Source organism: Spodoptera frugiperda, chromosome 31, assembly GCF_023101765.2.
Source record: "Spodoptera frugiperda isolate SF20-4 chromosome 31, AGI-APGP_CSIRO_Sfru_2.0, whole genome shotgun sequence".
Taxonomy (NCBI): Eukaryota; Metazoa; Arthropoda; class Insecta; order Lepidoptera; family Noctuidae; genus Spodoptera; species Spodoptera frugiperda.
Window position 1 is genome coordinate 5,609,426 of NC_064242.1, and position 22,658 is coordinate 5,632,083.

General features: G+C 34.9%; 1 protein-coding gene across 1 annotated transcript in view; it reads left to right on the forward strand.

The window, feature by feature from the left end:
* Nucleotides 1–14,750, forward strand: part of LOC118276457 (alkaline phosphatase-like) — a 100,463-nt gene extending 85,713 nt beyond the window's left edge. The window contains exons 6-13 of the mRNA XM_035594783.2: nucleotides 2,158–2,332; nucleotides 7,412–7,590; nucleotides 9,965–10,172; nucleotides 12,576–12,755; nucleotides 12,999–13,193; nucleotides 13,535–13,735; nucleotides 13,827–13,957; nucleotides 14,265–14,750. Coding sequence (XP_035450676.2) covers nucleotides 2,158–2,332; nucleotides 7,412–7,590; nucleotides 9,965–10,172; nucleotides 12,576–12,755; nucleotides 12,999–13,193; nucleotides 13,535–13,735; nucleotides 13,827–13,957; nucleotides 14,265–14,504 — 1,509 coding nt within the window. The 3' untranslated portion in view covers nucleotides 14,505–14,750. The remainder of the gene's footprint in view (nucleotides 1–2,157; nucleotides 2,333–7,411; nucleotides 7,591–9,964; nucleotides 10,173–12,575; nucleotides 12,756–12,998; nucleotides 13,194–13,534; nucleotides 13,736–13,826; nucleotides 13,958–14,264) is intronic.
* Nucleotides 14,751–22,658: the final 7,908 nt, after the last annotated feature.

The following is a 22,658-nucleotide window of genomic DNA, read 5'->3' on the forward strand; positions in this document are numbered from 1 at the left end:
GAGGAAGATTATGATATTAAAACATCAAGCTATGCCCAATTGATCCCTCTAAACACCTAAGTAAATAATTACTTACTAAATAAATGTGGGTGCGTCTAATAATACGGCCAGGATCTGTAAGTACATATATTATAAGTATATCATGCATAATACATATCATCAGCAATAACATGGTAACCAGTGAATATAGGACGCCATTTTATTTTATCCTCCCATGTGCCTTTATAACCAAGATTTTGCTAATTTTCCAAGTCAATTTTCGTAGGGACATTTTGTACTCGCTTTCCACATTTAATTTTTCCTTTTGAGAGACACTGTGAACGCTGATGGTAATCAGGTTTGTTTACAAAATGAGTCTTTGAACTCCGATAGCATCGCTGAACAGGCGCCTTTGTTAATTGGTCAGTCTTTTTAGTCAAACAGTTATGGTATGTATGATATGCACTATCTAGTTAGATGGTGTGTGCTGAAAGAAGTGAGATATCTTTTGTTTTTCATGTATTCAGTGCTATGTGTGCATGAAGTTTGCAAAGACTTATCTGTTCTTGATTACATCACACCTATTTTCTTGTACTGCTATATCTTTGACTGCAAGCAACTAATCATTACACATTTTATTATCTAGAACTTAATTTGAAAAACCTGAAGAAGAAACATTGATTAAGTAACTAAATTAGAATTTCTATTTTTAAACCTTTTTTCATAACATGCAAAATATTCCTGGATGAATGAGATACGAGTAGTAAATATAGCTTCTATTTTATTATGTGAAATCTCACTACATCACGAATCAGTAATACGACGCAAAAGATACTCGTGCAAAAGAACCTTGCGGGTTGTTGGTCTATCACAATAAATTGAGCGTAATGGGTTCCCTTTTCGCTCAATTTTCATGAGTATTCGTCATAATAATATGGTGTAAATATTTGCAATGTTTCGCTCAGCTTACTTTATTAAGACGTGTAAGTTTCACAATATACCTACAAAGGTACATATGCCAGTATGTTGGTCCTCTCACACATATGATATTGTACTTTTGTCCAAAAAACATCTTTGAGCAAAATCATCATGATCAAACCCATAAGTGCCCATTTCTGAGTAAAGGCCTCTTCTCAAACGGAGATGGAGCGATCATTAATCATCACGCATGTTCAAAGTAATTTATAAGTCAAAGATTCCTCTTTTACTTCCGTTTTTCCGTCCGTCAGTTACCGTCCAGTACCATTTGCCTTAATTAGAAAGTACAGAAGAATAAAGTTTTTGCATATGCGATTTGGAAATTATGTTTGCATAATTTTCTGCCTTGTAGTTACTCGACAGAAGCACGTTCACTACTTTTCATGTACACCCATAAACTGAACATGACACTACACGCGTAAATAGTAACAGCTTTTCCTCCAACTCTTCAACATAACCTACTTTTGTATTGCTCGGAAATAATCATCTGTGAGAATTCTCTTATATTTCCACGCAAACATTTATGTTACGGCTTCCGGCACGACAGTACGCCATTGTTTTTCATGTGTGTCGTAAGCGATTAAGGGATTATACTCAAACAGCTACCTGTGAACAAATAACATTGTCTTGTGATCAGTGCCTCAGCTGTGTGTTTTGACAATAACAATTTCGGCACTCATCGTTCCAAAGCTTCTCATTGAATGGTAGAAACACTTAGGACGTACTTGAAGACTGTTTAATCCCATCTGTTGATGTTTTCATATTATTCGGAAACTAAACTATTATGTTAATTGTTATTGTGTGATTCAAGGACTTCGTATTATTATTGTCTTTTCATAAGGTTTGATGGAAATCGGTTTATTTGGATTATAATCTGTAGTTGTTACTACGTAGGTTCTGTATATTATAATACCGTTAGTCATGTATTCTATTCATCCACATCCATTCCTTTGTATAGTTTGAGCCTTCTATGTCCTCTCTTATCTTTGCTCAGGATTTCCGGGTTCAATGTACCATAAGAGGTATATTATGTATATTCTGATTAATACGCGTGATTGAAAGCATTGATAGCATTAATAGCAGTCGTGAATATTATAAAAATTTAGTAAAATTATTTATTATGGGGTTCATTAACTGTTTATGAACTTGTACGTGTAAAAGTTAATTCCATATTAAATGTATTTTTTTATTACTTAACAGACGTACAACATAGATGCCCAAACAGGAGAGTCTTCGGCCTGTGCCACCGCTCTTCTGTGTGGCGTGAAGGCACGGTACGAGACCCTAGGGTTAGATGCCGGTGGAAGATTCAACAGTTGTTCTTCTACCATCAACTCCAAAGTCACATCTTTAGTCGACTGGGCACATGAAGCTGGTAAGTAATATTAATGCTTGTTACATACATTTTAAACTCCATTATAGAGTAAAATAGACTGCACGATTGGCGCGATGACTGGGCAACTGTCTACCGTGCAATTTGTAGCTAATGTTTATTCCCGCATAGCAACTCTTTGTGTGATCCACAAATTGTTGTTTCAGGTCTGGGTTTTATGTGCACGTAAAATTGTATGATTGTAAAATTGTAAGAAAATCCCAGGGTGGAACAAAAAAAAAATGTGTTTATTTTCCACAAAAAATATAGTATGGTTGTCTGATTGAATAGTGATATACTGTTTATCATGGAAAAACATGTTATTTCCGAGTAGAAACCTACCTAGAAAAGCGCAACGTCCCGTGTTTTGCATTACACCTCACAGTCAAACCATTACAACGGTTTTGTGGGGCTTAGTATATAATAATGTAATCTGCGTGGAAATGTACCTAATAAATAAATAATAAAAATAATAAATTCCTTCTCTTTCGTTTGATGTACCTACGGGTGGCTCCGAAACTACTACGCCGATTTTGATCATTTTTCATAAACAGAAACCTACATTATCAAGCTGTTACATAGACTTTGCTTATATAATGCCTTCAGGATAGGTAGTCTATAAATAGGCAGTAACAATTAAATTTCATAACCTACGTAGATTCTTGGAATATTGATAAAGTAATGTTTGAACTCTGATACTAAATAACAATAAAGGTTAGTTCTCAGCCTAAAGGCAATATAATTGTGACAATGGAGTGCCTAAACTAACAATGTCAACGGAGCTTAAGTATTAGCCCATTTCTTAAGCTGGGGTCACGTCGTTGATAGCCTTATATTCATAATAAATACAGATTTATTAAGACTACAGACTCTCAATACTATATTGAACTAGACGATTAATGATAAACCAGAAATGTATATTTATATTTATTGCTATTGGAATGATAGTTTCTGTTTATTATCCGACTGCGCCAGAAGTATGGTTATGTTTTTCGAGAGTATGTGTGTATGTATGTTTGTATAATTTGAGAGCCGTTGTTGACGGGGATCCGTCTCGAAGGGCAGAAGTAGGAACAGGGTGGTATTTTTTTCAGTAAGAGTCTGACACTCTCTCTCTCTCGCCTCGCCCAAGGCGGGAGAAGTCATTGGATAATTTTCTCCCTTTGTAAAAAGGCTGAGCTAACACTGTTCCTAATGCAGTAGATGAAAGGGTAATAGGGCAATAGGGGGGGGGTACGGTATCCTCACACAACGTAAGCGTTGTTTTACGTCTGTTTACTGTAAGTTGATTTACTCCATAATCTACCTTATAAGTACAAAGTTCTCTATCCCCTGAGGACCGATAAATAATGTTTTCTTAGCTGAAAATAAAATCAGTGAACAACATCTTAGGTGGTTTGATAGATCCTCTTGCCAGTATTTGATTCCCTTTTCCTCCTCACCAATCTTGTGGCTGTCAGTTTTGAGTGACGTCACAAAACAATGTTTTGTTATACCCTTCTTTAACAGAGTCGTGTCTCGACGTAGCACACGTCATTTTGTACGGAAAGTATTGTTACAATTTAGTGACATGATATAAACGAGTGTCATGGTGTTTTCTGTATCTGTATCTAAGAGAATCTACGCTTCGGAATGTGTGCTTGGTTTATGTAACATAATGTGATATTCTTTGAAGAGATTTTTTGTAAGAAATGAGTTAAGTAAAACGTAATAAGTGTAGGTCATTTAATTTAATTATTATGTACACGACGCGGCTACATGTGTCGCGGAATATTGCTCATGAATATGATCCTCTAGCATGGCTTGAAACTAGTAGAGTTTCTCATCAAATAATTACATGAGTAAGTCGAAAGAGGTGATAATTAATTTAGTATGTCTCACGAAAGTTATAATATAATACAATAAATTTGGTAAATTCGCCATCTTGAGAGTAGTAGTCGCTCTTGAGACTACAAAACCAACAAGACATAATACAAACATTTTTGTTTTATTTTGATTATGATGTAAATAATTTAGTGACCGTCAATTACGGATTCTTCTTGGATTTAGAAGAAAACAATGCTACAATAATATTTACCCAAGAGGGCATAAAGTAGACGAATTGATATCATTTACTTATTTTACCAAGAAGGAACGTAACGTTTTCAATATTATTTGTCGGATCACAAGGGATTGAATCAAATTGTTACTTTATTATTTATTTGATCTGAACAAATGGTTACGACATTAGCAATTTTCGTCAATCATAACTCTTATTTAAGATCCAAAATCGGATCAAATTTGTTAAACACTTTTCGGAGAACTGTTCATCTTTTTAACCCTTAATATTGTTTGATCTTACCCTTTAGATAGAAAATACACTAAAAAAATTGTCGTGAACCAAAAAAGAAACAGATTTTTTAGTAACTAACCGCCCTACTTAATGGCTACTTAACCCAGTTCTTAGTAGTTGTTTTCGATACAAAATTACTTACTAAGGAATACTTTAAGTAATCATTACATATCTCGGAGTGCGGCAGTTAGTATGTTCGGATAGAAAAATGTAATAATTTCTATAGTATAAGCATAACTACAGTATTTAGATATTTAAAGTAAGTACGTTACAAAATGCTCAGAAAATACTTAATAAGGATTAATTTCTATTGAAACATTCATTAATTATTTTTACTTGACCTTAAATTGAATACTGATCTACGAAAAAGCCCAATTAGTTTTGAAAATGTAGCCATTACTTCTAATTAGGTAGCTGGATGAAATAGCCTAAAGCACTTGAAAATTGGTTCGAATTAAATTAATTCTGGTTTTAACTACCCCGTTGTTAGAGTAGATTCCAGCGCAACTATGTACAGACCTACTTATTACCCCACTGTAGGAAGGGTATCGTTTGGATTTTCTTACTTTAAAATTGTTACTACTTTCTTTCATTTGAAAAGGTTCAACAATAATATGTCATAATAATATGTGTATGAGTGGGTTGTGGGTATATAATACTTAGTAAAATACGGTTGTCCTGTACATAATTTTCTACCTATTTACCTTTACCAGACGTGATTTTATATATTTTAACAGTTTTAATGTTCAACCGTGATAATTATGTTCACAGAATTTGTGTTGAGAGCTCGTTCGTGGAAGCGAATGTACCCAACCGTAGGCGACCGTAGCTTCAACGTTAATAGCTATCGTCATATTTTAGTGACGCGACAATTTACTGTTATTTAAAGTACAGCCAATAACAGAACAAAGAGAAATATTCGATTGCTTGTCCTGCATAGATTTGTTAACATTTCTTTTATTTGACATTTCTAATTCCATGAAAAAGCGATCTACAATTCGTTTGCCATAGAGCTCCTAATATTCTGTTATTTTGGTAGCTAACCTTAAAATTTACTACAGAGCTGCAGATGATCAACTTACAATTCTTCTTAGCCCCACACTATAAAATAGAATTAAACATTAAATATTACAGACTAGTACCCGAAAATATTAAAAACTTTGTAGTAAAAACCTCTAATGACTCAATTCTGGGCTGTGGTATGTGTACAATATGGAATATGGTAAACTGTGACGTTGCTAAAATAATAATATATGTATAATATACTCTACAGCAATAGTACAGAGTGCCATTGTCCAGTGCATTCGCCTCGATGAGCGGACACTCAACATGAAGTGTGTGTGTGTACCTACGTACGTATCTCGACTGTTATAATACTGCACAATATAATACGGTGCTATTATTAAGAGTATGATTGATTTCATTACACTTATTGCTATTATATTATCCTTCGAACATGTATGCTTGTCTAAAATAATTGTCTGAATTTCTAGTCACTAGGATAACTGGTAAAAAATAGGCTATAGATACGTAAGAAAACTTTATACGAATTCGAATTCAAAGTCAGAAAAATAATGGCAATTTCGGTTTTATTTTAAAAGAAATGTTTTTGTAATCTAAATTAAGACAGTGGTTTTACTTTCATCAAATAACGAGGCCTAGTTAATATAGAGTACACAATACCCGAATAGAATTAAGCCTAAAAATAAGTAAAGATCTAAGAGCTACGTAATTGAAATAAACTAGAAACCTTTTAACCTTATCACATAAAATGGTTTCGATGTAATTTCCCAAATTGTCCAAACAACAGAACGCGACACGACGCGGCGACGACGTCGAAAAACAAATCGAGTAATTCGGAATATTTTCTTATAATTTTACACAAGAATAGAGAAATAACATGTTCAGCCGCATATAATTATAATAAACCTTTGAAAAACGTACGAAAGAATGAAGGTTAGTAACCGTAAAGCGTAAACCCCGCTTTATTTTCTGGCAAACAATTTAAATTTCGTCACGACATGCCACATTCTTCCCTCAAAACTCTTTTGATCATAACCATAAACCTAGTGCCGGGTGAAAGCAAAGTTTGTATGTCTTAAACAGTTTAGTATCAACGAAATAGGCATTCTAAACTCCAGTGCCCAAGGTTCTTAAAATATTCAGTCCTTTTTCACTTTGCATTTTTGCATTTATTATAAATGCAAAGTTTCACTGGCGAAGCTTGAATGTGCGTGAATATTAAGTTATGGTTCTTTATTTTATATTCTCTTTATTGTCTCTTACAAACGGTGATATTAAATATTGCAAGTAAATAAAAGAACTTAGAGTCTAAATTGGTTTGCATAATATAAAGCTCTTCATCTATTAGCTACATAGAATCATCAAAACTTTTACGTGTGGGAAAGCAATGCTTCGGCACGAATGGGCCGACTCGATCATAGTGATACCACGGCCTCACAGAAAACCGACGCGAAACAACGCTTGTGTTCAGTTTTGTTATGTGAATGAAGTTACCGGAGGCCCAGTCCCCGATTTTCCAACAACCCATAAATTCCTAATCCCCAAAAGACCGGCAACGCACTTGTAACGTCTCTGGTGTCCATGGGCGACGACAATTGCTTACTATCAGATGATCCGTCTGCTAAAAAAGCCTAATCGACTAAAAATTAAGTTGTTTTATACTATACTATACTATCTACTCAGATTTTGTTATCCGTATGAATTTACATCGTAAATTATTTATACAGGAAAATCCAGTGGCATCGTGACAACAGCGCGGATAACCCACGCTACTCCTGCGGCGTTGTACGCGCATGCGCCGTCCAGATACTGGGAGGACGATAGCAGAGTACCCCCCACTGTTAGAAAAGACTGCAAGGACATAGCTTTGCAGCTTGTAGAGAATGAACCGGGAAGGAGTATAAATGTAAGTAAATAAAGAAAAAAAACATTAAGAAACATTAATTAAACTGACACGTTCACTAACACTATTATTAAAACTTGAGACGGGATATTTACCATATTTATTTATGTTGATGAGTTTCCGATATTTCGGCACTGTTGCAAGCATCATGATCATGGCGCATGGCGCGTTAAATAAACATGGTAAATATCCCGTCTCGAGTTCTAATAATAAACATTAATTAATGTAGATTATAAAAATGCGGTAATAAAGAGTTGCTGTTCCATTCTCTCTATTTACGAGACACAGGTGTGGCAATGTATAATTGTATACGTGTTATATGTCTGTGTACAATAACACAAAAATTAGCATTTTTATCAAAGTAGCGCATTTCAGTTCTTTTGTAACTCGGTGTATAATTTGCATACAAAATGCGCCGTAATTTCATAAACTTCATGTCGTCGAAAAAGTAAAAAAAAAACACAACAACGAGAGCTCAATGTTTTATAAAATTAAAGGTTACGCGATGAAACTTACAATTCCTAGAATAAAGAAAGGAAGAGTTTTATCTTGAATTTTTTAAAAGTTCAAAAGTAACAATGTTTTTTTTATTAATAGCTCCCGGGAGATGAAATAGCAAGAATCCTCAAATTGTACAAAATCCCTTTTGTAAATTAGTAAGTGAAGTTAATTAGACACAAGCACTTAGGTTGGAGGAGAGAGGATTATCAGTGGTTTTGATGTGGTTGGGAGCGCGTTTTAATTATTTCTTCAGTAATTCATGCTGACTTAAACGTTTCGTTGATGCATTTCAGCCTTTACAGCAGTATTATGCGCAGTAAAGATTACAGGCTTTAAGGGTATGGGAAAAGAACCTTTATAAACATTGTACACGATGGGTATTATATTAAAAATCCTTCAAGTAGGGATCGCGGTGCCGTTAAACCGACAGCAGGAAAATCTGCGCAATATTGGGTTTAATGATATACGCATTCTGAAGGGTTATTATTATTATTAAAGACATTTTGAGCATTTCGGAGATTGTTGACGCTTCAATGTTACTTCAATGTTTATTAATTTAAGGAAATTCATATTAATAGAAGAAGTATCAGTGTGCTTTTCCACTACAGATGTGCTATGTAGCTATGCTATGAAGATATAATAGCTAAGCTGTGAAACTAAAAATGATGGTTTCCACTGATAATAACCTATGTAGCTGTGCGAAGAAGTTGTGCAGCAAGTTGTATCGATAGTAAGGAAGCCATCCGTAGCACGCATCTTTCCATATAAAAGCAGCTTACCAATGAATAAGATCTGTGGAAGTAAAACGCTTCCACAGCAACATAGCAAAGCACGTCTCTGATGGAAAAGCACTCTCATTAATATAATAATAGTTTTACTTATACCACATTGTTACAAAGTAACCACATTCAAACTAAATCTCAATTTGTCTAAAATGTAAATAAAATACTACTAACACAACAATGTAACAAATCCTAATAAAAATTGCAGTACAATACTACTTGTAAAAGATATATATAAAATGTGACCGCTTTGCGCTCTACGCAGACACCTCCGCAGTTTACGGTGAAGCGAAAAATAAATTCAAGCTTAAACTTTGAACCTCTTTTGTTTTCATTTATGTAAAACTCAAGCAAAGGTTGTAGCATTTTATTTCATTTTAAACTTTCACACACATTTTCTGGTTTGTATTTTTTTATAACGTCCCGCGTTTTATTGGACCACAATGGTACATAAAGACCCCTGTGTAATGTAACTACTCACTTTTCTCTAATTATGACTTCTTTATTTTTGGTGAGAACGTTTGGAAAGAAATCTATATATTAATACGTGATGCAAAAACTTTGGACCCCTTCTTACGAATATTGCGCGGACGTAGGAGCATAAAATATGGTACACTTAGAGTTTATGTGTAGGAGAAGTGCAGAACGCTAATATTTTTCAAAAATAATACTTATAAAGTACATTAAATCAATAAATAAAACATTACACATACTATCATGCATAGTATCTGATCGTATTTGACAAAACGTCAAAATCGACAGACATGCGATGATATTCTCACGTCTCATATGAATAGAGTTTTCCTGTTCATGATGCGCCGGAATATATTAATTTGAATTTTACAAAACTAATAGCAAATCGTTAAATAAAAATTATCCTTGAAACGTATGTTAAGTGGTATTGTAAATTAAATCGTATATGGTCGAATTTCGACCACTAGGCGACCACTAGTCCTCAATAATTACTTGCCTGAAGCTGAAGGTTTATTATTCAGCAGTTGTATTCTCAATCATTCGACCAATGACGAGACAGTTCACGTTTTGTATTTGTATAGTATTATTTTTCTTATTCGTATTTTCTAATATTTTGAAAGGTAATAATGGGTGGTGGAAGAAGACACTTCTTACCTACCATCACACCAGATCCAGAACATCCGAACCGTGAAGGGAGAAGACTAGATGGAAGGAATTTAGCTGAAGATTGGGCCAGAGAAAAGAAAAGACGGCGATTGCGAGCTCAATACATACATTCAAGAGAACAACTTGCTAAGTTAGATCCTAGAACTGTGGATTATTTGTTAGGTAAGTTATATTATATATATTTTAAAGCAATTTCCTACTTTTATCATGTCTTATTGACCATTTTCCTTCAAAAAGCTCATAAGGATGTAATAAAAACGAAATTGTAGTATATTTATCTTACTAAAACCAACCAAATGTTCATCATCACAAACACATGGAAAAATTCCCACAACTGACTAAAAAATAAATCCCAGTAGCAACACCACATGGTAACACATTGGTGAGTTTATAAAAAGAGTACTTTTTAAAAGATATTAAGATTCATTTTATTTTATCATAAAATTTTGTGGCCAGACACTAATACCCTTCTGGACGGATAAAGGAACCCTGGAAAAGCTAAGAGCTATATTCAAACCCATTTTACCCGAAAATTCAATTTTAAGTACTATGCAAACGTGTCCCGTTCCACTATGCATTTCAATAAGTGTGAAAATCGATAGCACTAAATTTCGAATGGTCGCTTAGCCTGTCAACTGTTTTCGAAGATATTACTAGAACGATTTAGCTTCAACAGTAGCAAATTACGCTAAAGTTTGTCCACGAAACATCTGCTCGCAATTCTTCATACGAGTAATTTGTTTACGAAATTCTGAACTATAAGAAAGATGACAAGAAGTTTAATATGATCAAACGAAGGCTACTGATCTACATAATTCATGTGAAGGTCAAATAATATATGAAGGGAAACATACAAGAATAATCGCTTGGGTGGATGATAGCCCAGAAAAAGGCCATCGTGCAGTGTACAAGATGGGTAGGGAAATATAAATCATAGTATTCGATTCAATATACATCGAGGGTGAAATGCAATATCGTGTAAGACCAAAATATGGCCGAAGCAATATCGATATTGAATGTCGCTGTAGATGCAAATATTAGATATATCGTTAACACGCAAAATGATAATATTTCAGCAAAAAAATTACTAGTTAAGTCTGTTAAATAAAGTTAGTCAAGGTTGCTCCGTTACCATAAACATGAGGATGATTAGCTATAGAAAATATCCCCCGTACATTAAACTTTTACTTTCGAGAAAACTACCTAAAAACTCGTTATTATGTCTTTAAATTATGGCTTAAAGCGTCAGTTTGAGAGCCATTACTTTTATGAAACTGCGTTTTTATACAAATTTTGTAAAAGCCCTCATCTACCGGTTGGATTATTTAAGAAACCGGACCCTTTTGTGTGCTCTGTTGGGTTTGTTTAAGGGTTAATGCTTACTCAACAATTTGAGTGCCCACAAAGCCTGTTTTGGGTGACCTCCATTTGAAACCATGCACAATGAAGGAATATAAATTAAAAGGTTCAAATAAACAGTTCCGCCTCACTAGTTGAGTTGATATTTTCCTTTAACTTTAGTTAAACAATTGCTTAACTACGCATTGATATTCCCGACAAATTAAACCAACACACAAAAGCAGACCGAATAAGCCTTACGTTTTGTAACTGGCTTTGTTTTAAAACTAATGATTGGGGACCTCTCGTAGCTACGGGATTAAAACAATAAAGTAGTACACGAATCCGTCTTTAGAAAGATCGATTGACGCTTTACATTTTAATTAAAATTTTACGTGAAGAGAATAAATCAATAGATTCATTAAAATTTTGATATACGAGTGCCTGTGAAATTGGATACTTTGTTATGATTGATTTTCTATACTTATTTCGTACCATTCCTTTTAGATATTTTTTCAGAACTTTTAATATTGCATTACTTTGAATTTACGCCAGTACTTTAAAGATTGGATACAACAGCTAATATCAGATTTACTGCAATACTTTATATGCCAATTTACAAAAGAAATTACCAACTTTTGAGTACTACTTAACTTCTCCGAATACGGAAGATCAGGAAAACGATAAAAGTAATGAATTCCCCTTGGAAAATTAATATAGGAGAGACAACAGAAGTGTAGAGCGGCATTTGGCTTAAGAAAAGTTGGAGCAAAAATGTTTCCGGTCCCTTAGCGGAGTTTATGAAATATTTACGTTCGTCCAGATTACGTTTACCAAGTTTACATTATGATCAGTGCGGCCCCGTTGTGTAATCCCATTTGAATCCTTTTTAATCTCACCCGCCCGACATAAAGTAGCATTTGCATTTCAAATATGGATTATGCTGTTACCAACATCCTTAATTCAAAAATTGTATTGTTAACCACGCTTCTTAGTATTCTATTAATCTGTCACCCCATTTGAGTACACGGTGGTCGTTTATTGAAACGAGAGGGATTTGTCGGTATCGTGTTAAATGTTTCGACATGTGAAACATTAATATGGTAATGTTGTTACTAAGTGGAGTTGCGTTTAAAGTTAATCAGGGGTCATTACCATACCAATTAATCAATTTGAATAAATAGTAAAAGCCTCCTCTTATTTATTTTTTTGTTTTTGCTGACACAGGTTTGTTTGAATACTCCCATATGGAGTTCAACGCAGAGCGAGGAGCGATAGCAGACGCGGAAGAAGGTGGGAGTGCAAGTCCCACTGTAAAAGCTGATGATCCATCCTTGGCCGATATGACTCGAGCCGCCTTGTCCATTTTGACCAAAAACGATAATGGATTTTTTCTCCTCATTGAAGGTAAGACAAAATCGTATTTGCTTTAACTGGTTTAAAAGTAACACATTGACGTTCAAAGGGCATTAAAATGAAACCAGTCTATTATTACTGAATATCGAAATAAAATCCCTAATAATATCGTAACTGTTAAACTTCCTATACTTTACTTACAAAGATAAAATTCAAGGAAAAATAATAAAATGTATTATATACACAGTTTGTTTTATCAGTAACTTCGTTTAACTTTCGTGTTTTCCTGCGTAGGTGGAAGGATAGACCACGCTCATCACTACAACAATCCATATAGAGCTCTCGACGAAACTTTGGAGTTAGAAACCGCACTGTTGGCAGCATTAGAGAGGGTTAATCCTGCTGAAACTTTGATCGTCGTCACCGCCGATCACGGTCATGTAATGACTTTTGGCGGCCAAGCTACACCGAGAGGACACCCCGTTTTAGGTAACAAAACCCGAACAAATTCTATTCTTACACGAATTTCTGTATCCCACTCACATTATGATCTCTATTTTCGAAGCCAAATAGTTTATAGAAGCCATCAACATTTGGCACAGTTTACAAAACTTGTTAATTGAAGTCGCGTGCCAACGTTTTTCGTTTACATGATGTCCTTTAAACCACTTTGATGGATATTGGCTTCGTCGAAATAGCAGCTTAGAGTTTTAGAAATCAATTAAAGCTTATATTAACTTCGATGTTTTTCGATTTAAGAAGTATTTGTATAGAGATTGAGGGGTTTTTTGTAGTACTTAGAAAGTTTAAAGTGTGTTTTGTTTGTTTAGGTGCGGATACTGTGGTGTCGGATATAGATGGTTTGCGGTATACTACTTTACTCTACGGTACGGGTCCTGGGCATTCGGAACCTAGGGCCTTGCCGTTGAATACGACCACGTCTGCTGCTAATGCAGATGCTGTTCACGCTGCCGCAGTTCCTAGGCAATGGGCCACTCATGGCGCTGAAGATGTGCCTATTTATGCTTTAGGTAAGTTGTAGTTTGCAGTTATATTTATTAAAATCCTTATGTATATAATTTAGGTATTATATGTATACATAATATGTTTTTTTTTACATAGGTCCAATGGCAACGACATTGTTTGCTGGTGTGGTGGAGCAAAGCTACATACCACATGCAATCGCGTACGCTGCGTGTATCGCGCATCAGTCGCGGAGATGTCAAGAGAAAGTCAACTTCACGCAACCACCGGTAAGAAAAAGATAACGTTATAAAACGTATTTATTCCTTTTGCACAATTATGTGTTAGTTTTCTGTTTATGTAACCAATTGTATATGTCAAGAAACTTTTGAGAATAAATACCTAAAAGAAAAAGTAATGTTTGTTTAATCCAGGAATTTGTTGTCCCTAAGTAATTGTTATTGTTGTTTAACTACAAAAAACTAAATCCGTACCGTCGAATAAATACTACAACTTTGAACTGATTTACTGTATTGGAAACGAATAAATTATTGTTGTTCTTAGGTCAATGTAAAAAACTTTTGTTATTCATGACAGGAAAAGCCTCCGAACTGCGTTCCGCCTGAAGTGAGCAGCGTATCAACTGCGGATGACACTAGAAGTGACAGCTCAACGCGACGTCGGATCGTCGTCGCGTCAAGTGTCATGGCGGACGAACGCGCGCCCCGATCATCAGCCCCGCTACCCGCTACGCTTATCACCTCACGCTACCTTACATCAAAGCTAATCGAATACATTACTAGAATAAGTTTAACTTGGTTTATCCTGAAAATATAAATATTCATTTAAAATGTACATAATTAAATTAAAATACAGTCCACCCCAAAGTTTTCTTGGCTGTAACTAAAAGAGAGTGTAAATTAATTTATATGATGATTTAAAAAATGTACGTATACGTTAATTGTAAATACACTGATCGAAATGTAAATAAAATAGCTGTTAATTAAATGTAAATATCAAATTAAAATGAAGATTGATATAAATAGTTAAGTGTCATCATTAAATGGATTTTTAAAAGAACAATGATTGTTTTCTTTTAATCATTTGAAACGCTACACCCACAATACACACTGGTATTTTCTTTGTCATAGAAGACCTTTACAAATAGTAAGTACCACGTACCCACGGGGCTCAAAATAAGATAATACGCATAAATTTATGGTTTAAACAAACAAACGTTTGCTTAAAACAACATATATCTTTGTCCATAAGGGAAAGTAAATAATTATTTATCAGGATACATTTGTGACAGTAAAATCCTTTCGGTGTTAAAACCACCGACCCAGCCCTTTATCAGTTGTGTAAAATGTTTCACATTTTCGTATGTTTTGTACAATAAAATTAAATAAACAAATGAAAAGTAAGCCCAGGTCATGTAAATATTAGGTAATCAACACAATTTTCGTATATTTCACTTTTGATTTTCAATTTATTACTTTAGAATTTTAGTACTCTTTGACTTTCAAAAATGATTTTGTTAGACCAGAGGGTTGTTAGTACGAGTTGGTTTTACGTTTAACATGATCGAAACGAGAGCGTATTCGGCATTCTGATTGGTTGGTTCATTCGTGCCAGTCAATAAGAGCGAAGAACAGGCGCTTCGTTTCGTTTTTGTTTAACAAAAGCAGTACTAGGGACCACGGTTCTGACAATTTAAGGTAGGTACCTGTTGGGGTATGATAATCATATCAAAGATTTTGGGTTTCATTTCTTGTAAAATGTCGTGGGCAGAACGAGACAAAATGATCAATCAAGATACTACTAATATTACAGATGCGGAAGTTTGTGTTTTTGTTTCTGTGTTTCTCCTTCACTTTAGAACGGCTGAAGAAATCGAGATGAAATTTGGGAAAGAAATGAAAAATAGTATGTATATTTTATCATAAATCAAAAAGTAAATAATCAAACTTTAACTTTGTGATTCATAACGTAATATTCACCAGTTAATTTGGTCCTCCAAACATAACGAGGGTACTATTCTACATTCGGTATGGGTTGTCATTGAAAGCACAACTGCTATTGGTTGTCACAAAGCGTGATAACGCAATTGTAACCGCCAAAACAGGCGTGACAGCTTTTGTGGCGCTTTCAGCGCTTTGTTACAAGATGAAAGCGCTTACAAGGTATGTTCAGCAGATTTATAACTAGGTAATAACGCGAAACTACGTTGGGCAATCGCATTTATCTTCTGAGGGCCGCAGTTGGTGTAATGAATAATACGTTGCGCATGTACGTGGGAAGTTCTAGAAATTAGATGATTCGAGTAGTGTTCTAGACCTGTTTACTTATTGATCTAATCGGTTCAGCGCTCAAAGATACCGACTTAAGTGTGCATATTTGGTGTTTAGTCAGTAAGAGTCTGACACTCCCTCTCGCCTCGCCCAAGACGGGAGAAGTCATAGGATGATTTTCCCCTCTCAAAAAAAAAGTGTGCATATTTATGCAGGGACAAGTGACTCGTTGGAATTCATCGCTGGATAATGTAGTAGCAATGTGTACGCTCAACTCGTTTCAAAATTACACAGTAAGTAAATACCTTTTGTTCATTGCAGAACTCTCCTCAATGACCTGAGTTATTTGGGTCGGCAAACGACATACAACCTAAATCACAACGCAATTCGTGTCATTTCACAAAAGTTGAAAATGACAAGCGCAGTTTTTGCCACCCGTTGACATTCAGAGTTAAATAAAAAAAGCATTTGTGGTGCCGTCAGAATTCATAATATTTTACACTCTACGTTGAGAGTGCAATAAAAGGGTAACGACCGCTTTATAAGCAGTTTCAGACAAACGTCCCTTTTGCAACGTGATAAAGATTTGTATGTTTGAAGATGAAAATGAAATTTATTGCTGTAGTATCGTATTTTATTTTATTAAGGCATTGTTCTAGCGCTGTTACCCTCCGGTAACAGTTTTTCAAATCTTCGAGAAGTAAAGTTCTTTAAAAAAGTACAATACATAAATTCTTTAACATAATATAATTATTAATTTTAAATATTTTTACACACTCAGCTAACATACATAAATAACAGTTTATTTACCCAAACATTTATTGAATAGTGAAGGCAAAGTAATCCCTTCCTCAGCACGGTTCGGAGTAATCGTAGAGCGAGTAGGTATGTAACAGAATCAACACGAGAAATAAGATAACATTCCGAGATTTAATACATCGTAAGGTAAAAGGAAACTAGCAAATGTATTTTTCACACGTTCTTCCATAGTAATACTCATAACGATACTAAAAGGAATTGCTCAACTCTTTATGTTACCTAACAAAGTATTTGTACGGATTTCTGGTTGAAGATACCTCATGTTCCGTTGAGCTCTCGAATAAATATTTAATGTGTTTCACTACAAGTTCTTAGTTTGCTTGATGGAATTCGTTGAAAGCAAAATACAACTGTTTTATACGAAATGTAGCTTGTATTTTTTTACGAAATTTTTGCGATTAGATTAAAGGATTTTTTAAAATTAGTTTTCTATTGAAGCAAGAAACGAAACCATGGTAAGCATGGTTTCGTTTCGTTTTTCGTGTTTAATTAGTTCTTGTACAGAAATTCATCATAATTAATGACCATGTTGCTAACGAAGATATTTTATGATGCAGTACGCACTAAGTCTGATTTTATGGAGCCTAATAGAAAATTAGGTCTCTAGGTTTGTCAGCCAAATATTTTTCCTTGACTTTTTCTGAGAAAACTCCGAATGAGTGATGCCTTAGAATATTAAGCGCCAGAGACGCTAAATACGTGTCTTTTACAAGACTTACGACAATATGATGGTGACTTATATAAATTGGTGTATCACACTCGATTCTAGTGCGAAAATACGGCGTATATTATCTCATAAGGATAAAAATATTTTTATACGTACACGTGTATAATATAATGAGAAAAGTCTAATAAAAAGGAAAAGTAGTATATTTTATAATACATATATTCAAAATAATTTTCACCACATTATTGGTAATTCTGTGTTGGTACAATTTATTGCCACCGAGCGCGCCTAAATCAAAAAATCAAGTTACTTTCGAGTTTCTATAACTAAAATCATTATGTTTGCTATGATCTGTTTTATCAAGGTTAAAAATATGGTAATAAGATTTCTTTGAGAATTAATGCAAATTAAAAAAATGTCGTGATTTTGTTTTTTTATTAAACACGAGCTTAAACGAGCAGAGGTAAAACGAGCACCTTATGGTTTTATCAATCGCCACCGCCCATGTACACTTGAAACACCAGAGGCGTTACATGTGCGTTGCCGGCTTTTTGGGGGTTAGGAATTTAAGGGTTGGTGTTCGGGAATCGGGGATTGGGAAGGGGGGAATTGGGCTTCTGGTAACCTCAATCACACAACGCAAGCGTTGTTTCACGTCAGTTTTCTGTGAGGCCGCGGTATCACCCCGGTCGAGCCAGCCCATTCGTGCCAAAGCATGGCTCTCCCACAGTTTAAATTGATGTCTATGATAAAATGTCCTCACTCTTCCAGGTTGGTCGAGAACATTTAGTAGCAACCTTTTGGACCAACATTTCATGTTGCTATTCTTATACCAGAAAAAACATTAACTTTTCCACGCGTCTGGTTTACCTTGATATTATTCTTCCACCTGACTGGTCTAAAAAGTTCAGGGACTAAATTAAAACACAAATAATTCTAGAAAGTTATTTCTGTTCGTTAAATATACAAGTCTACTTGTGGTTACTTTGGTAAAATTGTTTAAATATTTATGTTACATATTTAAATATTGTCGTGTATTTTTAGAACAGGTGAGCATAAAGATATATTTAAGCTAGTCTATTCTTAGTTAGTACTGCAAACGAAGGTCATGTTCATTGAACATGTTTTTCCGGGCCGATCACCCTCAATGGGTCGCTTCTTGAGGCAGTTCAGGAATATGTCTACCTAGGACAAATCCTACAGTTTGGTAGAAACAACTTCAAGAACGAGGTTCATAGAAGGATACAGCTGGTCACATTTGTCGAAGAACCGATGACCGGTGGGGTAAACGTATTCTGGAGTGGAGACTAGACAAGCGTATTGTAGTGACGATATCCGCAAGGGGGTTGGTAGTAGTTGAAAATCGAGTTCAGTGGCGTGTCATTGAAGAAGCCTATGTACAACAGTGAACGAGATCAGGCTAATGATTATGGGTCCGTTTTTACTGCTAATCTAGCAGTAATTAAGGGGAAAAAGACGTGACATCTATTATTTCGTCTTACTTATGAATGGTTTACAATTGAGAATTTAAAATATAGGAACAAAATTTTCGTCAACTTTACTACAATCTTATACTTATAATTTATGACCTTAACCTTGACCATAACAAACCCGTTACCTCCAAAACTACACATTTTATACATATTATATTCTACTACCCACCAATATAGGTGTTTTCTTTTATTCATAGATCAAAGAGCTACAACTCACAACCTTCTCTGGAAACGCTTTTGTACCATCGACGTTGAAATAAAAATTCTATTACGTTCATATATATTTCATCGTGTTTACCTTACCGGTCGTAAGTTGGTAGCACCAATAAATAGGTCGGACGTGCACACGTTTTGGGCTTGAACTTGGTTTTATAGAGGTTAAATATGTTTTGAGTATAAATAGGCGTAGAGCGTAGAGCACGTGTTTGTGTACTTGTTATCTAGTTTTAGTTTAAACTGATGGGTATCGTAAATAGTTATGGCAATAATCTGAACTTATAATTATGTTAATCTGTTCATTGCAAAATCTTTTTTGACTTGAATATCCGTAAGGGTCGCCGATCTCATTACCACTGTCTGTAATGCCAATTAACACTGATACATCACGTATTTGAATATACATGCATTTTATGCTGTTTTAAATTAAAGCAGATCACACGTAATAAATAATTGACTTATATATTATTAATTTCCAAATAAGAACCAATTTACTTAGGAGTTACGGATAGACTGGTCTTCTTTCATCTATTCATCCTTTATATTTCTACTTAAAAAATCATAACTTTATTAAATTGACGATATACTAAAGAGTGGGTTTGTAGACACATCATCATCATCAGCCGGAAGACGTCCACTGTTGATCAAAGGCTTGTTGTGTGCATCAACACACAATTACTACATCTCCTGGGAATACATAGCGTTATTTAATGTTATTAATAGGTTGATATTAAAAAACTACAAGATAAAGTACTAAGAAGAAGATTACTTACATTCCCAGATAAACCTTGTCTTTTTACTACTCCAAGGGCTGTACAGACAAGACCCTAATACTACCTTATGTGATATACGTTGTAATCACTCTTCATTGCTTGTTATAAACTTGGTGAATAACACTAAAGATTTTTACTACTTGCGTGTATAGGTTACCCTCAGACAACGATTCAGGGCTACTAAACTAACCAGTTTACTAGCTGTAACTACTAGTTCCACGTACTAAATGTTCAAATTCGGGGATTACTTTGTTCTGTTTTATTAAACCCGGATTACGCGACTATTTGGTGTTTCAATACGGTGAAACCTTTCCGTGTAGCTATTCTGCGAATGGATTTGTTTTATTATTTTAGTATATGTATACTCAAATGTGTTAATGTAGTTATATCTGTTTATAGGTAGTCATAAACAAAACCAGATGTTCAGCAACTCGCTCGCTAAGATCACTGTAAAGCTGCGGACTACCTAGCGGGTTTACCGGGGATCCGGTTCGAAAAGCAGGAGTAGGAACGGGGTGGTTTTTAGTCAGTAAGAGTCTGACACTCCCTCTCGCCTCGCCCAAGGCGAAAGAAGTCATAGGATGATTTTCCCCCATCAGAAAAAAATGGGTTAGTTTGGTAACAAAGAAATTTAACGTCTGAACCGAGATTGTTACCAATTTTCGTATCTGAGATATCACAGATGTAACATTACATGATGACGAATTGAATTCACACATCAAATGTCTCCGAAATAGATGATGCATGAACCGCTGAGCAATAACCCACTGATGCCTATTGGCGTCAGTGGTTTGATGCCTAATAGCAGTAACGTTATCATGTATAGCAGTAACGTGATAACGATAACTTTTATTTTTATTTTATTAAACAAACGTTGCCTCACATTAGGATTTTCTCCTGTATCGTGGGTGCGTTTACAAACATACAAGTTCACATGCACATGGCACCCAGACCCGAAACATCAATTTGTGGATCACACAAAGAGTTGCTCCGTGCGGGAATTGAACCCGCTACCCGTTGTGCGGCAGTCAGTTGCCCAGCCACCGCGCCAATCGTGCAGTCAACTAGCAAGTTACTTAATTGGTACCTATAATTAAAGCATAGAAAACCTAAAATTGGACCGCTTAAATGTAATCGATTACGAGATTTCAGTTCATTCGTTGTGAGCTGAATTTAAGCTACCGTCAAGCGATTGTATTCCGTTCACTTTGAACAGCGATTTGATGATAGGCTAGCGAGGTGAACTGCGAGAATAGGAGACGATAATTCTGATTTGAGCACAAAACCGGCCATTAGGCCTTAATCTCTAAAACCAGAGGTACAAAAATTTGTTCGGACGTTCACTGGTATATTGTGTGTTTTCTAAAGATTGCCACATGAAAAATGCACAAAACTCTTAGATTTACTACACTAGTTCACATAATAGAAATAATATTACACAAAACATCGCGAAAAGATGAAATTTCCATTTGAAAAAATAGGTCGTTCCCATAATAGCATATCGTTCTCATTCAATAATTCCCATAAGTGACACCATATTTCACAAACTAATACGATGGAAAACAAATCCCATGGTGGAAGCTGGAGAAAAACATCATCAAAGTTTATCACTTACGCGAAATTGTTTACTTATACGTCATAAAAACGCGGTCTTAGTCATTGTACGGTGTTTGAGTTCGTGACGTCATCGAAGTGATCCTTTTTTGCCCCGAACCGTCTCGGCTCTGTGTAAGAAAGGTTGTATCTCTTTATAAAGGTGACAGTTTAGTTGACGAAGATTTACGAGAAATAAGATGCGGTGACCAAGGAAATTCTATTAGTGATTAACTTCCAGTTGCTTCGGACCTACTAAATAGTAGAATGGACTATATTACTTTGTAAAAAGTAGATAAAAAGATATTGTGGAATAGAATATAATTGCTTAAGTTAATAGAAAAGTAATGAAATGTCAGAATCTTTTCTGTAGTTTATGTAGCTGTGTTTGTTAATACAATTTTTGCATATTATATAAAATTTTGGGTCAATTGTCATTAATTCTGTGTTCGTTTGCAGTTCTCCGGTATAGTCAGTCTGTCAGCTATACAGATTTTATTCGATTAATTCATACTAGCCGTATTGTTGCCGTTCATTGTCGACGCTGTCATAAAATGCCATTCAAATAATGTTCAATTTTATGATAGTAGCTGAGTTATTTTATCGGCTATCAATTTCTGGTTGGTAGCTAGACTAGTGTGGAATACGCTTGATCTGTATTACCACTAAAACTTAACGGTGGTTTCAGGTTTATATCGACAAGGAAATAAAAAATGCGATGCTCAAAGACACGGAATTTTAACAAGTTTGCAAGAAATAGTTTCGTGAAAAAAGGAATAGGGTGAAAAAACTTAGAAAATTAGCTGCCGTCCGCGTCCTATGTTTAAGTTTTAACAATATACGTTGGATAGAAGGCTAGGAATTTTCCAAATTGGGTTTTTGTTCCCGCAAACTGTGACGAAACTTCCACAACTTTATAGCTTACGTAACTTTGGTTAGGATGTAGTTACAATATAACTAAAATAACGCGAGAAAAAGGACTTCTTATGTTCTTTTAAGTAAGGTAGGTAATCGAAAATATCCTGCAGTTATTAATCATATTACAAATACAATTCCATGTCACGCTTTGCTTAGATTTTGATATTTCATATAGATACTTTCTGCATGAAATTTAGACATTACTTTCGTGTGTCAATATT